General features: G+C 40.7%; 2 protein-coding genes and 1 long non-coding RNA gene across 4 annotated transcripts in view; 2 read left to right on the top strand and 1 right to left on the bottom strand.

Annotated features, from left to right (window-relative positions):
* The window catches only part of arih2 (ariadne homolog 2 (Drosophila)), an 18323-nt gene extending 12339 nt beyond the window's left edge, over positions 1–5984 (top strand). For both annotated transcript variants that reach the window (XM_015032414.1, XM_015032415.1), the window contains exons 7-15: positions 818–927; positions 1060–1177; positions 1330–1380; positions 1495–1516; positions 1621–1772; positions 2326–2469; positions 3016–3084; positions 3408–3533; positions 4465–5984. In XM_015032414.1, the coding sequence (XP_014887900.1) occupies positions 818–927; positions 1060–1177; positions 1330–1380; positions 1495–1516; positions 1621–1772; positions 2326–2469; positions 3016–3084; positions 3408–3533; positions 4465–4536 (864 nt within the window). In that variant the 3' untranslated portion in view covers positions 4537–5984. The remainder of the gene's footprint in view (positions 1–817; positions 928–1059; positions 1178–1329; positions 1381–1494; positions 1517–1620; positions 1773–2325; positions 2470–3015; positions 3085–3407; positions 3534–4464) is intronic.
* A 1021-nt stretch (positions 5985–7005) lies between these two features.
* On the top strand, positions 7006–16235 carry impdh2 (IMP (inosine 5'-monophosphate) dehydrogenase 2). Its single transcript, XM_015032413.1, has 14 exons — positions 7006–7507; positions 8619–8667; positions 8924–9025; positions 9109–9183; positions 9550–9756; positions 10780–10867; positions 10965–11164; positions 11460–11550; positions 11830–11925; positions 13462–13605; positions 13934–14078; positions 15308–15451; positions 15608–15691; positions 15881–16235. Exons 1-14 carry the CDS (start codon positions 7410–7412, stop codon positions 15900–15902), a joined length of 1545 nt encoding a protein of 514 aa, XP_014887899.1. The 5' UTR covers positions 7006–7409; the 3' UTR covers positions 15903–16235.
* On the bottom strand, positions 14133–15356 carry LOC106947421 (uncharacterized). Its single transcript, XR_001424981.1, has 2 exons — positions 15270–15356; positions 14133–14226 (listed from the first exon to the last, which is right to left on the bottom strand). It is a non-coding gene; the product is annotated as an uncharacterized LOC106947421 (long non-coding RNA).
* Positions 16236–16677: the final 442 nt, after the last annotated feature.

Below are 16677 nucleotides of genomic sequence, written 5' to 3'. Positions count from 1 at the left end.
TTTGTTTTTTTTTCCCCCGCCCGAAGGGCCCCAATCCCCCCCATTTAAAAAAAAAAAAAAAAAAAAAAAAAAGCGAGCTGTGCCACTTCCATATGTGGCACTAATTCAGATACACATCTGTTTGTTTTCAAAGTATCTGCAGTCTGTATGGTCATGTCTCATTTTATCTTCCTACGTTATTCATATGAGACATGCGGCAAAATTCTGCTCCAGAAAAAGCCAGAGGTAATCCAGACGTAAACACTGGCTGAAAATTACGATCATGAACTTCTGAAAGAAGTTTGTGCAACTAAAGTGAAAGATCGCAATTCCACCACTCTTCCCTCTGACTGCACATCCAGACAAACTTCTTTACAGAAGTTGCAGTCGATGTTCTACAAAAGACCACTGTTATTAGTTCTGGTTTTTTGTACGTTTTCCTTCTTATGATTTTGTGACGATACTGTCAACTCCCAATTCTCATAAAACGTTAAACTCTGTCCATAAATGTCTCCATATACTATTTATTCCGTAAAAAAAAAAGTGTTGCTGTGATATCAACGTTCTTCTTCTGTGCATGTGAGGCACTTTGGGCTCATAAACCATTCACACAGAAGCCTCACTGCGCTTTAATTAGTCGTAAGAATGACCACGCAAAAAAAAAAAAAGTAAATCTGGTTTTAGCAAAAAAGATAAAAAAAATAAATAAATAAATCTGACCTGATATTAAAAACATCCTGCTAGAAATGTTCCCTTCTTAGACCTGGATAAACCGTGAAATCAGTTTTATTAAAATATTTTAAAGAGTTTCTCTTGACTCATGTTTTTTTTCTTTCAGAGTCACTTCCAGTTGCAGTTGTGTCCAGGAGCAGACTGTCCCATCGTCATCAAGGTGCAGGAGCCCAGGCCGCGCAGAGTGCAGTGCAGCCGCTGCAGTGAAGTCTTCTGGTACGACGCAGACATGCATATATGTCGATTGAAATTTGTGAATCTTTTATTTAAAAAAAAAAAAAAAAAGTAAATCCTGGAATCTAAATTGCTTGTCGACACATTTTCGGCTAAAATGCGACTTTCTTCCAGTTTCAAATGCCGCCAGATGTACCACGCGCCGACAGACTGCGCAACGATTCGGAAATGGCTGACTAAATGCGCAGACGACTCGGAGACGGCCAACTACATCAGCGCACACACTAAAGATGTACGGTCGCCACACACAAAGCTTTGTGACCGCTGCGTACTTTGACGTGCAGCAGATGCTTACTGTGCTCTCGGAGTTTAGAATAATAACTGAGGGCTTAGGTGTTTCTCTGTAATAAAGAGCCGTTTTTTTTTGTTTTTTTTTCCTTCCAGTGTCCGAAGTGCAATATCTGCATCGAAAAGAACGGAGGGTGCAATCACATGGTGAGTACGGAAAATACTTCTGACTCCAGCCAAACACTTTAACCTCTGTTGAGTCTGACTAATAGAAGTAGCTGATTTTTGGTTAATTTCTTCCCTTATTTTTATGTCTTTCAGCAATGCTCCAAGTGCAAACACGGTGAGTTTTGCTTCTCAGACTTTCACGTCTTCATCCATCACTCATACCCCCAGTCATTTTTGGATGCATCTGGAGTCCATTAAGGGTTATTTTTCTGCTCAAAGATTTCTGCTGGATGTGTCTTGGAGACTGGAAGACTCATGGCAGTGAATACTATGAGTGCAGCCGATACAAAGAAAACCCTGATATAGTCAACCAGAGCCAGCAAGCTCAGGCCAGGGAGGCACTCAAGAAATACCTCTTCTATTTTGAGAGGGTAAGATGTTTTTCTTTTTTTCTATTTAATCTTTTATTGCTCTGAATGTCGAGCTCAGCTATAAATACAAGGGCTTAAAAGTATTCTAGATTTAAATCTTTCTACTTTATTTTTTTAATGTATGATTTAGATTTTTTTTTAAATTTAGCTCCTCAAATAGGTTTATGATTTATTTAGTCATTTGTATGGAGAGAGCTGCAGAAAACGGTGCAGCCTTATTGGATTCAGGAGTATCCAGATGAAAGAGAATCATGTTTAATGTTACGTTTTGCTGATGCTGCTTTGTTCACACCCAGTTCTGGTTCTGCCTCTCCAAACCCTCTGATGCTTCAGCAACTTACAGTCCTGGAGCACTTTTAGCTTTTTATGGTAACTTTTTGACTCTTAAGAGAAAATTCTCCTCAATAAAATAAGGTGGAAGGAAAAGCGCACTGGAAAAGATTTGAGGTTCCTGATCTACTGTTTAGTTCTTTTTTTTAAATCTTAACTCATAAGTGAGATGCCATGTTTTATATTCCTGTTTATTTATGCTGGCTGTTTTTCGTGTAACAAGTGGGAGAACCACAACAAGTCCCTGCAGTTAGAGGCTCAGACGTACCAGAGGATCCAGGAGAAAATCCAGGAGAGAGTAATGAACAATCTGGGAACTTGGATCGACTGGCAGTACCTGCATAATGCTGCAAAGCTACTGGCTAAGGTACGAATGAAACACGATCTGATTGGATGGTTGGAAAAACAGCAGGCATGCAAGGTTGCTACAAAGACTTTTAGTCTGGAATTTAATTTTAGTGTTTTCCTCGTCTGGATAAGTATGGATAAATTAAAAATAATCGCTGGAAAAACATTTGTATTTGTTTTCTTCCCTTTCCTCCTCTTCATTCTTTCTATCTTTCCTTTCTTTCTGCTTTGTGTCCTTCTTTTCTTCCCTGCTTTTCTTTTTTCCTTCCTCCGTCTAACATTTATTTCAAACATAAATGTGTTAAACTGACTCCTTTGTTTGAATTGAACTCGGTTGTTTTGTTCTGCTGCTCTGTATATGAACTCCCACATAGCGATCAGCAGAGGAGAGAATGTTTCTCAGATTGCTACACTTTGTTCCTTCGTTTGCTATTCTGTTCCTACTGGAGGCTTTATTTAGGACAGAGTATACGCACCATCAAAGCTTATGTCAGTAAATTTAATTGTATTAGCTCATTTTTAGCTTTTGTTGAAATGACTAGGATGAGTTTCCCTTTGTTTCCAGTGTCGCTACACGCTGCAGTACACCTACCCTTACGCCTATTACATGGAGTCTGGGCCGCGCAAGAAACTGGTGAGAAACAAACCTCTACACAGTCAGTTTTACAGATTTTCATTGTTCAAATGTTTTGGTTTTTAAATTATGTGAGCTGACCTTTACGTGCACAAAAACACACCAGATTCCATGTTGCTGATGAAGCCAAAATGGGAATTCGTACAGAACAAATGAAGATCTAGAAATGATAAAAATTGCATTTTCCCTTTTTTGACTTTACTTTATATCAGCTGCGATTCAACCCTGTTACCATTTTGGCTCGATCTTATCTTGCGTGAACTTTGTATCAGTTGGAGATGGAGCCCTTCTTTTAAGCGGAGATCTGTTTCTGTCCTCCGCAGTTTGAATACCAGCAGGCGCAGCTGGAAGCAGAGATAGAAAACCTGTCATGGAAGGTGGAGCGGGCCGACAGCTACGAGAGAGGAGTGGTGGGAGGAGAGGTGGAGCTCAGCGCCAGCGACAGAGGGGTGAGTTCTCACCGGAGGGGAGCGCACGTTAGAAATCTGTGTGTATGTTGCACCATAACCTCCCTCCATTCATAAAATCCATCATTTCACCCATCATGGCCTAACCTTCTTAATCTGAAAATGTAGTGAAAATGTTTGAATTGACCATATTTCTTCCATATTTTCTTATCTAAGAAATAGCAGTTTAATATTTTACCTTAGATTTCTCATGTCGGTGACGAAGTGCTTGTCGAACATTGGAGTTACTGACAAAACTCACTGATAAATCCACTCTTATTGAGAAATCTATTCTGGATTTGGACACAGACACAGAATCCAGCTCCGCCATTGTGTTATTTGTGTAACATGCAGGTAAAAAAACAAACTCGACTTCATAAAGGGTTTCTGCTCAGACTTCCAGAACATTGGAAGGAAAATGTAGAGATGTCAGAGAAATGCAGAACTTTGAGTCTGGAACGGTGTGGAGTTTTGTTGGAAGAGATTTTGTAGGAACCCCGTACATTCAGACCCCTTCCCTCTGATGCCTCTAAATAAATTCAAGTGCAAATATTCGCTTTCACAATACACCTTAAAAAGGTGGCATTTCATACAAATGCAGGCCATGTACCATTTTTGCAGTTCTCATGTGTAAAACATGTAAAAAGTTAAGGGTACATAAAAAATTGCAGGACACTCTGGTCATTATAGCATGCTGATGACACATGCATAGTTGTGGATAAGCTCTTACCATCTGGTCTGAGTCTACAGACGTTGTGTCTGATAAGTTGATTAACACAACTTTTTATTGTGTGCTTCCGTTTGTTCTTCTCCTTGTAGACTTATTAAACTCTCCAAATAATTTTGACCCGGTGGAGTTTTGGGCCACGACCCAAAACTCCGCCGTGGACGGTGTGTGCCGGTGTTGCTCAGCACGTTTTTCTTTATTTTTCAGGATCTGGAGAATCAGATGCACATTGCTGAGCAGAGGCGACGCACGCTGCTGAAGGATTTCCATAAAACCTGAAGCTCCATTCGCGACTGCAAAGCACCAGCGTCCTCCCTCCTTTTCTTTGTTCCTCGCCCTTCTGCCTTTGCTTCCTTCTCCGATCAGCCGTTGTTGCGGTCACACTTTCCCCGCCTCCCTCACTCTGCCTCCCCACACTGACTCATTCGCTTCCTTCGCTCCGCCTTTCCCTCCTCTCACCGCCATAACGCTGCAGGGTCACAGAATGTCACACTAGTTTCACTCCCTTCTTTCTCATTTCATTCCCCATCTCCTTCGATATATTTGACACAACGTCTGTTGTGGTCGCACTCGTTTCAACACGTCCGGTCTGATCTCGTGGGTCACCGTTTGAGGTTTGGTGTCTGAAAACAGAGTAACATTGCTTTGACGTAAGCAACTGCAAGCAGCGTGTTGCCTGCTGGAGATTAGGAATCTTCCTGAGTAGCTTTTCCTGTGATGGTGGGATTATCGTTCGAGAAGAGCAACTGGAGTAGAAGCTTGGGCTATTGAGTAGAGGAGGAATAGGCGGCAGAATGATCTCATTGTTTTCTTTAAGGCAGCAGTGCAACCAGTGGATCTGTATTTTGTGGTTTTCTTAATATAAACCTGACTGATATACAGGCACCTGTTAAGTCTTGCACCTGTGATAGTAATTTGATTTGGACATTTTAAGAACGGATATTGTCTCATGTGCTGCAAAATAAGTCATGGAAATGATTAAAATAATTCCTGAAGATGTATTTTCCTGGTTTACATCAACTCGTACAACTGTTAAGTTGTAAAAGAAAGATGCTTCCTACTTTTGTTTTTCTTTTTCTTTTTTTTTGTTCTTCTTTACAAACTGTTCTCAGCACCCTACTTAATATGCGTAACTTCAAACCAAATTTAAAAGTAGTAATATTAAGGTCCAGAAGAATTGAATAAGATGTAGGGATTTGGACGGCAGTTTCTTTGAGTTGTCGCCGCCGATGTTTACCTTCATTAGGTGTTGCACCATGACCTGACCGCAACACGTGAGGTAAAAACCGAGATTTGACCTCCTTCCTTAACGTCCAACATTTAAGTGTAATCTCATTCGCATTCGGCATTCACAAGCGCTACAGCACCTCCCGCCAACTTTCAGATGGCGCGCGCACGCCAACGCTCCCATGTGCAAACACTCCACTAAGAAAACATTTGCTGTTAATTTGTCCCCCCCCCCTCCGTCCTCCTCCCTCCCTCCCGCCGCTCCGTCTCATGCTCTCTCTTCTTATTTTGTCATCCCCAACGTTTTTATTTTGCTGTTTTCTGTTTTCCTTCGGCTCATCTTGCTCACCTCTCTGAAAAAATTGCTGTTGATAGTTAGATCATTTAAAAAAAAAAAGGGTAAAAAAAAGAGAAAAAATACACAAAAAAAAATTTGCTGTAATTTTCAACGGTTGTACATTAATACAGAAATAGAGTTACTGAGAGTTTTTAAAACCGGACTACGTCTCTTGTGTGTTCATTGCACTTGCAAACACTGAACAAGCATGCAGCACACAAATTACACACGTTTCAGAAAAAAATCTTAGGTTTGACAAAATTATTCATAGGTGGAATCTCGCTGTAAGATAAGAAAATATATATATTTTTGCAAGATCTATTTTTATTATTATTTTTTTACTTATAATAAAATAAAATAAAAAGTCCACTTCTAACGTTACCATGCTGGCCCCTCTTCACCGTGATCAGAGTCTTCCACAGAGTATTTAAAGTGTTGCCACTGTTTGGCTGTATGTGTGTGACTCAGACGTTAACAGATGAATGTGTGAATTATTACTCCCTCAAGTGGCTACGTCAAAAAACACCTCTGTTATATACCTCCTCCATGTCCACCAAGGGCTATCAGATTGGCCCCTGGTGGAGCCCTTGGCCCATTTTGTTGGTGGTGAGAAATGTTTTGCGCATCAGAAGGAAAAAAAAAAAAACAACTGTTTTGGTAAATGACTTAAACTCAGACAAAGGCTAGTTTTTACTTCTGCTTTTCTCTTTGTTTAGAATGTTTTATTCCATGAAAAGTTAACCTGCTATCAGATTGGCCTTTTTGTTCACTGCCTCATGTATTAAAATGATCCAATGCACAGTGGTGCAGTTGATGGCTCTGTTGCCTTACAGTCCAAAAACGTGCTTGGTTTATCTACTGTCCTGAATTTAACTCTGTTGAACCCATTTGAACCTATACAAAATTGTTCATTGACATGGTAAGACGAACTAAACTTATTGTGTTCGGCCCTCTGTTGCGGTACAGTCATGTTCTCTGAGAACAGCTAAAACACCATGTAAACCTGTTTTTCAACCTCAAATAAAGCAACAGAGCCCCCTACAGTCATTAAGCGGGACGTAGCCCCTCAAGGTGTGGTGCAAAAAGGTTAATTCCGAAATAATAATAATAATAATAATAATAATAATAATAATGAGATTAAAAAGCCAAAAAATTTTAACATTTATGTCCAAAAGTCATAAATGGTTGTAATGATAAAAATATTTTTGGTAATTCTTAAGAAAAAAGAAAAAAAAGCCGAGGAGCGAATTACCCGGATGTGAACGTCAGTGTCGGAAACTGTCAGAAGCAGGCTGCACGTGTGGACTGAACATGAGCAGCAGGCCAGCGGAGAGGCCTGATGAAGGACAAGATCATTCTACACACTCCACGTTTTTGCTTGGTTTTAACCGTTACGCAGGACATTTAACCGCTGCTGGAGGAAGGTTCGGCCGTTAGCTTAACGGACGGAGCTCAACTCACGGCAAGAGGGAGGAAAGTTCTGGCTTCGTGTCGTTTCGAGCCGAGTTTTGTGTCCCTGCGGTTTCAGATTCTGCGCCCCCTCAATACCTGGGGTTTCTTAGTTTGGTTCTGTTTGGAGAGTTGGACCATGGCGGACTACCTGATCAGCGGGGAGACCAGTTACGTACCGGAGGACGGGCTGACGGGACAGCAGCTGTTCAACTGTGGAGACGGACTCACATACAAGTAAACACTAGATAAACACCAATAACTTGGGTTTAAATTTGACGTCGTTCGTATTTGAAACATGGGGATTTTTTAACAAAACGTCATAGTTTAATGTTAAAGCAGGATTACTTGGTTAAAAATGCTTTATGCCTCCTGTGTTACAGGAGTATTCACTGTTTGGTCTTGTATGAATGTCACCCCTTGTAAATTATTATTAGAAAGACCTTTAAAAGATGTCGGGGTGATCCTAAAAACGTTTTGAAATGCGATTATTTTCGTGTTTTTACAACTAGAGCGAATATTTAATCTCATTATTGCTCTGTTACTGTAGCTGTTTGTTGTTGCTCAGACCACCCTGTGATGTAAAGATCCCCTGGGTGCAGAGCCATATTGCCCATGTGGAAAAACCGCCAGTGCTTGGCTTACCGGCTGACACTTGCTCTGTTTTCAGCTTTATTTCTTGTATAACTGATCCTCTTCTGAAATACTCTGAGGTGCTCAAGTATGAAATTCATGCCATAGCTTGAACTTGCTCAATGAAGTTTGTTTTATTATGTTTGCCAGTCTTAAAGATTGGCATAGTCTTTGAAGTGAAGGTTTCTTAATGGTCTGGAAATTGTAAAGCTCTGTGGAAGTGTGACTATATACACACATGCACTTATAACACTACTATCTCTATTACCCCTCAATCTTGCCAGTATAACTATCCTTTCTTGTCATCCATTCTTCCAGCCGTCTGATTTAGATTCATATTTGAAGCCTGATCATTGAAGAAAAAAAAAAAAAACACACACACCAACAAAGGCATAAATTCAGAATAAACTAATGTAAATCTGAAAATGTAGCAATTTTGATGTGAAAAATGTATTGGAGCTCTGTGAACTTGGAACACCACAAACGGATCAAACTATTTAGTTTTAATTCTATTCAATTTGTATCTCCTATTTGTGTAAAGAGGCTGGGTATGTTCAAGCAGCCAGTGTTGGCTGTAAGTTTGGACGTTTTTAACTAACCGAGGTGTGTAAATGATTTAAAGTTTCTAAATCAGTTATCTCCAGTTTATGAGGATGAGTTTATGAAGCTCCTAGGATGGATCAATGTGTAACCAGCTATTCTCTCTCTCCTTCAGTGACTTCCTGATTTTACCTGGCTACATCGACTTTACGGCTGAACAAGTGGTGAGTAAATATGGACAAACATGCTGCAGCCTCTCCATTACGCTCCGACTGGAAATGATCGGATTGCACAAAGTCTGTATAATTTCAGATTAATTCTTGTTGGTTTTCCCCAAGTGTGACATTAAAAGAATGAACATGTGTGTGAGCCATGTTTCAGCGCTGTGAGACTTGAACTGAAGTGGCTAAGTTTAGCCCTGTTATCTGACACAGATTTGCAGGCTAAGCTGAAGTATTTTGATGTGCGTCTCTCGTTCAGGACCTGACATCAGCGCTCACCAAACAGATCACCATGAAGACGCCGTTCGTCTCGTCCCCGATGGACACAGTAACGGAGGCCAACATGGCCATCGCCATGGCGGTGAGCGATCTCGCAGAGACGCAGGGCTTTCTTTAGGACGCAGTGACGCCCACTCACTCACTCGTATGTTATATTTGTCTCAGTTAACGGGGGGCATCGGCTTCATCCACCACAACTGTACTCCAGAGTTCCAGGCGAATGAAGTTCGCAAAGTCAAGGTACTGATTGAAAGCGTCACCGTCTCTCTTTCTTCTTCTGCCGTTTCGGTGACACTTCTTCTTACGATGTAACGACTTCGTTTGATCTAAGGTGTTTTCTTTGTTTTTATTCATCCATCCCCATTGTCATCATCTCACCGTCTTGATTTTGCATGTTTGTCCCACTTCCTGGGGAGGCAGTAATGTTGTCTGTTGATCCTTTTAGAGCAATTTTATTTTGTTTTTTTCCTCCGTTTTACTCGTCTCCTGGCTGTAGAACGTAGTCAGTGATTGCTTTATGTTCCCTATGTTGCTCTCTCCGCTGCCCCCCTCCGATCCTTCCACATCTCAATTCCCGGTCTTCCCTCGCTTCCTCCCTCCCTCCAGCGGTATGAGCAGGGCTTCATCACAGACCCAGTGGTGATGAGCCCCCAAGAGCGAGTGCGGGACGTCTTCCAAGCCAAGGCGCGCCACGGCTTCTGTGGCATCCCCATTACAGACAACGGCAAGATGGGCGGCAAGCTGGTGGGGATCATCTCGTCCAGAGATATCGATTTCCTGAAAGAGGAGGACCACAACCTGCCACTAAGCGAGGTGAGGAATATTTATAAACTTAAAACATTTGTCAGGTTTCAACAAAGTTAAGTAGCTTTTGAGGTTTTAACCAAGTGCTCAAGATTAAATGTTTATTTTTTTACCTTCTGTTGGGCTCAGTATCTTTTTTAGGCAGTTTCGGGTTTAATCTTTTGTTGCCGTGTCTTGTTTGCTACAGCGCCTTGCTAAAGTATTCAGAGTCCTTTTGTCTCCTTACAAAAACTTTATTTGAAATGGATGTGATTAGGATTATAGCTAATGATTATTTTAGTAATCAGTTCATCTATAGATTACTCTGATGATTCATATTTAAATTGAGAAAAAAAATATGGCACATTCTACAGATTTCTTTTTTCATTTAACCACTTCATTCTGTATGGGATTACATGAGAAAAACATTAAAATATGCAAATAGACAAATAATTTAGCTCCTTTTTTTTAAATAGAAAAAAAAAATAACATTTTATTGCCTAAAATGCAGCAACGTAGAATTTCTTTATCACAGTTGAGAAGTGGGAGGGAAATAATGCAGATTTCTAAAAGTGACAAGTGGTAGCTTCCATTTGTAAGAAATAGAAAAAGTTTGGCTCTGCTCCATCAGATCAGTGTCTCAGAATCTATTGACGATTAGTGTCTCATTACACAAGCCGTTTTTTTTTCTGTTTTTTTTAAATGGAAAAAAAAAAAGAAATTCATTGAAATAAGATTTGTCGTTTTTCATATTCAATCAAAATCTTTGGCCAGATTTATAAATTGTTGCTTACATAAATTTTCTAATCTGACAAGATTTGTGCTTCTTTGTGAAGATTTGGGAAAATATTTCAGTCTCTATATGAGTGTAAAAGGTAGAGATGAGTTCTACAACAAGCCATCTGAATATAAATGTAGGACACATTGTTTCTGATTTGTCTCTCTGATTTGCTTTATGTATTTAATATCACAAAAAATACTTTGGATTTGTGCAGTAAAAGATTATCAGCTGAATGAGTAATAATGAGTGTGCTGTTCTTACCAATATGGCAGGTGATGACTAAGGAGGAGGATTTAGTAGTTGCTCCAGCTGGAGTGACATTGAAAGAAGCCAATGAAATCCTCCAGAGGAGCAAGAAAGGTGGAGGAAAAAAACAAAAAAACACATTTTGCACAACTTGCTTCTTTTAAATGTAGCCAAAGTGAAACTCTGTGTGTTCACCTGGTTCCTGCTGCAGGTAAACTTCCCATCGTGAATTCGGAGGGCTCCCTGGTGGCCATCATCGCGCGTACAGACTTGAAGAAGAACCGGGACTTCCCTCTGGCCTCCAAAGACTCCCGGAAGCAGCTGCTGTGTGGCGCCGCCATCGGAACCCACAATGACGACAAGTACAGACTGGACCTGCTGGTGCAGAGCGGCGTGGACGTGGTCGTGCTGGTGAGCACTTCTGCCTTTGCTGGTCGTCTGCTGGGGCGAGGAGGAAGACCGTGTTTAGAGGCTCCAGAGATTATACCTTTATTCCCTCTGTCCTCTTTCTTCCATGTTTTCTACTTTGCTTTCATTTGTCCTTAACTTGCACCTTTCCTTCTTTCTTCTGTCCCTCTCTAGTTTTTCATACTTCAGATTATTCATTGCATCAATCCTTGTGCCTCCTACCTCTTTTATGTCTTTGCTTTTCTTCTTCCTTCTTTGTCATCCGTTCCCTTCTTCCTCTTTTTTTATCCTCCCACAGGACTCGTCTCAGGGCAACTCCATCTTCCAGATCAACATGATCAAATACATTAAAGAAAAGTACCCCAACTTACAAGTCATTGGAGGCAATGGTAACCACACAGATTAATTTCTACTTCTGAAATGTTAAAGTGTGCTTGACCAACTCTACTGATCTCTGCTTCCCAAGTGAAAGTTTGGAAATATTGTACTGGAGGCCATTTATTCTGTAAAAGCAAAAAATGTGATAGAAGAAGCATATATTGTATTTTTCTTTGATAGGGAACATATAAAAAATGTAAAATTTCAGTGAAAAATCTTTTAAATTCTCTTGGGTTCTGAGGTTCTGGCTGAGTTCTAACTGGTCCTCTGTCGCCCCCTGTCTGTGGCAGTGGTGACTGCAGCTCAGGCCAAGAACCTCATTGATGCAGGCGTGGATGCCCTGAGAGTGGGGATGGGCAGCGGCTCCATCTGCATCACACAGGAAGGTGAGGAACACACAGAAACGTGGCCAAACTCAGGAAACGCACAGCTCCGCTCATTCCACTCTCATCTTTCTGTTTGATCCTGATATTTCAGTTCAGTTTGTTTGGGTAAAAAATAGTGTTAGAATCTGCAAGTTTGCAACAAGAACAATAATGCTACATCCCAGATTGATGTGAAATACCTTTTTGTTGTTGTTGTTTTTTACATCGTTTAATTTTTCTGAGCTGTGGTTCTTGTTTGTAATACTGGTGACAGATGGACGAAAACAAGTTGCATCCATTTGGACATCAGTTTGGATTTTGAAAGTGCCTTATTTCCAGTGAATGTATAGTTTGTACAAAGTAAGCACTCAAATTGTGGTAGTTGATAGTATTATATGATAAAGGCAGTTAAAAACGTCAATCTTAATATTTTTGTATGTTTCTAAACATGAGCTGTAAAATACTTCCTCAAACCAGGTGTGACACAAAATAAACTGATTGGTCAGGACAGGCTCAAGGCTCCTCTACAGTCACAGCTTTTATTTAAAATTTCAAGCCTGATTTAAGCCTTTCTGGTAACGGCTTTGCATCTGTGGGTGCATCTGTAGTTTTGGGGGTTTGTTTGCTCCGTCCATTGATCTATTAACCATCCAGGGTGACTTGTGGTCTTCCTCCACCAACTTTTCTGACCTTTTGCTCTCTAGTTATGCAGCAGCATACCAAAAGTTGAAAGTATGTTGAGGACAGCTGAAACTAAAGCTTCATCCTTTGATTCCTGAGTATTTGGCAGGGATTCTCAAGAATAAACAGGAAGATGAATGCAAATAAAGACTTTTTTCTTAAAGTTTTGAGCAGCAGTTTGATCACTTTCATGAATGCATATAAGGAGAGCAAAGATGTTCCTCTTAACAATGATTTCCTGGACTTTTTCGATCAAATATTTTATGGTGAGTAAATTAAAGGAGGAGCCTTTTCCTTTTTAGCTTTTTTTGCTAATGCCTTTCATGCATGCTGGAGGAAGTTCCAATGAGTGGAAATTGTGTCATCCTGACATTACGCACCATAAAATCAGGTTAGAACGTGAATAACTTTACTACTGAATGTCCTTGTTCCTGTTTCTTAACTCTGATTGGTCGGTTTCAGAAACCTATCAGCCGACTGTATTCAGCTTAATGCTGGCAGATGACTAATACAGAGAGTTTTCGACATGGTTAGATATTTTTGTGCTGATGTGGCAGCTTTAACTTCCTCATTTTCACATGTAGCAAACGCGAAAAAGCACATTATCAGCTTGTGTTTTCACTCTTGTATTCTTTTATCACTTCCTGCATTTAGAACACGACATGCACTTTATTTCATTTTCTTTTAAATCAAATGAGCTTACGTGAATTCTGTATGTTTTACTTTGGTAGATCTGTAAAAGCAGAAAAGAACAAAAACCAGACTTTAAACAGATCATGTGAAGAGCACAGCTCTAACGCCCAGTCACCAGACTAGAGTTAAACTTTTAGTCTTCCTTGGCCGTCCACGGTAACTCCTTTGTCTCCGTTTTCTCAGTGCTGGCGTGCGGCAGACCCCAGGCCACGGCAGTTTATAAAGTTTCCGAGTACGCCAGACGTTTCTGTGTGCCCGTCATCGCTGACGGTGGCATCCAGACTGTTGGGCACATCGCCAAAGCCCTGGCTCTGGGAGCATCAACAGGTGAGAATGACGGTGGAAATGCGCTTGGAAATAAAAAGTTTTACACACGACGCAACATACGTCAATTTAAGTGTGCGTGTGTACCTGTAGCAATAGACGGAAATGTGAAAATCTGCAGTTAGAAGGTGTGCACCTTATGTTTCGAGATTTTTTTTTAGAAGTAAGTTGAATCCTTTTTATTTGGTTCATAGAGTTATATAGTTTTCAGATGGTGAACCACGGTCAGGCAACACACCATTGTATCTTGAGTGACCTTGTTGTATATTCTAAATAGATTTGCACCAGAAACTGCTTCGTGTGAAACATTTTTATGTGTGTGTGTGCGCAGTGATGATGGGTTCTCTGCTGGCTGCCACCAGCGAAGCTCCTGGTGAATATTTCTTTTCCGACGGGATCCGGTTGAAGAAATACCGCGGCATGGGCTCTCTGGACGCCATGGACAAAAACCTCGGCTCTCAGAACAGATACTTCAGGTACATAATCCACACAACGTCCTGCTGCCACATTATTCTGCTTTTTTTTTTTCTTTTTTTTTTTACTCCCCCAGCTTTCGTCACATCTTCCTCATTTCATTCTCAGTGGTATCTAGACAGCGTCTTGTGGCACAGACTGATGAGCCTGCTAGAAAAGAGTGGCAGATATTTCAGGAAATGTCTTCATGCAGTGATTTTTTTTTTCCCCACAGGAACTTCATAAAAACCAAAGTCCAGCAAGGAGGAGTTCTGCACTTGATCTTAATACAGTCATGACTACATGAAAGCACATCCTCTTTCAATTAGGAGGCTTTACAGACAAGAAAAAAAAATCTGTTCTAGAGTCTGAAAAGACAAAACCAAAACAGAAAAGATGAGCATGAAAAGTTTAACTCCACCTTTCCAAGCAATCGGTGGTGCCCATTAATCTGGGAGGGGTTCTAAGGGTATCCCCAATAATCATTCTGCAGTCCCACTGCAACAAATTTCTGAAGGCCATATAGAAAAATAAACTCACAGTCAAGAGAGGTAGTTGAAGAGTAAAAACATTGGACTGCAGCCAGTTTTCTGACAATGTGAAGCAGTGCTATGCTCAGGGAATTTGCAAAAAGACGAAATAAATGTGGAATTAAAGACCAACAAATATATCTTTGGATACAATACATATCAGAAGACTTTCTGTACCAGCTGTATGCATGGCGGTGGAGTGTTGATGATTTGGGCTTGTGTTGTATCCAAAGGACCTAAACCTCTTGCTGTCATTGAATCAACCATGAACACAACCAAAACACAAATATGACACCATTTGTCCAACGGAACGGCTCAAAAAGAAAGGAGTCAAGGTGTCGCAAAGGCCTAGTTAAAGTCCAAACTTCAACCTGATTGTAAATGCCGGTGCGGCAGCGTAAAGCTGAGTAGAAAGAAATGAAAGCAAAACTCTTCTTGACACAACTCTTTGTTGTTGCTGTTAAATGTGGTTCATAATTTATTGGCTCAAATATGTTTTGTGTTGTAAACATGATATGGTGACGTGAGCTACTGGAGGTCAGGTCAGTGTTATTGTTCTCATCATGTAAAGCCCTTTAAGTTAATTCGGTGTATCCTGACTGACCTGAAATCAGATTTAAGAAATGAATGAAGATTACTGACATTTACCCAAGTTAAGCAGGTCTGACCCCCTGCTAGACTGACCTAACCAACTCTCCACTTTTCCATCTCTTCCTTCACAGCGAGAGCGACAACATTAAAGTTGCTCAAGGCGTTTCTGGAGCCGTGCAGGACAAAGGCTCCATCCACAAGTTTGTCCCCTACCTACTAGCCGGCACTCAGCACTCCTGTCAAGACATCGGTGCCAAAAGCCTCACCCAGCTCAGGTAAGGCTGCGCCGACGCCATCAAAGTGTCGCTCATCTGTACCCCTCATATCACCCGGGTCAAAGAGGTGCAGACGAGCTTAGAGACGGTTTGTTGAGCCGTTATCGTCCCATCAACATCTGGTGGCGTAACGGTTCGGTTTTTATTACCTTCTAGAGCCCTGATGTACTCTGGAGAGCTGAAATTTGAAAAGAGAACGTCATCAGCTCAGATAGAGGGCGGAGTCCACAGTCTGCACAGGTATATAAAACACACACAAACTGGTACTTTCCACTCTGCTTTTACTCGGTTTCACATTCCATTGTCCTAATGATCTGCTAGTTTCATGTCTTCACCACAATCACACAAGCCTTCTGTTCGACTTCCTCTTGGTGCCTCAGTTTGGACGCTGAACGAGTCGTGTGATCTCTCCCTCTGACTTTCCCACAGTTACGAAAAACGTCTGTTTTGAGGGGAGCGGAGCGTTCAGCTGGAGATTCAGTCCAGCGGATGACACTACAACCGCTTCCAAGACCTGCGTCGAATCCTGCAGCCAACTTCAGATTACACTAAATCACTGCTCTTCCAGAGATCCATTAGTCTTCCTTTCAGTGTCATCTATGCATTGTAGAGGTGTGTGTGTGTGTGTGTATAATGGAGAATGTTGAGAAATTAGCTTTTATTAATAGGTGCATGTATGAGTTGAATGAGGGAAGTTCACCCTTATTGTGATGAGATTATCTCCATGTTTGTCCATTTTAAAGCAAAAAAACACCCAAACAATTAAAGGCCTCATTGTTTTTCACACTTGTCTGTTTTTGTTGTTTAGAAGATTAAAGTCAAAATTCAGAAAGAACTTTTATTCCTCAGCTAGTAGGAACTTATATGCAAGTCAGTCTGCATATAATTAAACAAGCTTAAGTTTGCGTCTAAGAATATACCTCACCTACCTTTGACGTATTTAACCTTTCATGCATGAATTATGATCATTTGTCAGGATTTTTTTCCAATTTGTTTTTGATTTTCTTAAGGCATAAAAAAAGGTAGGAAAATTTGTACATTTTTATTTAGATCAATTGTAATTTTCTCCAAATACAAAGTTATTTGAAAAATGCATCAGTATTGTTCTTTAGGGGTTATCCGACATCGATTTTTTTTTTTTTTTACCTGCAAGAGTCGTCTACAGTGGAAGGAGGGACCGAGTCGGTTGGCATGCTTTTTTTTTTTTTTTTGTCTGTCGGCCATTT

The sequence above is a fragment of the Poecilia latipinna genome, unplaced genomic scaffold (assembly GCF_001443285.1).
Source record: "Poecilia latipinna isolate Pla-1442-1.1 unplaced genomic scaffold, P_latipinna-1.0 Scaffold239, whole genome shotgun sequence".
Taxonomy (NCBI): Eukaryota; Metazoa; Chordata; class Actinopteri; order Cyprinodontiformes; family Poeciliidae; genus Poecilia; species Poecilia latipinna.
The sequence above is the reverse complement of the archived record's forward strand: the minus strand, read 5'-3'. Positions and strand labels throughout refer to the sequence as shown.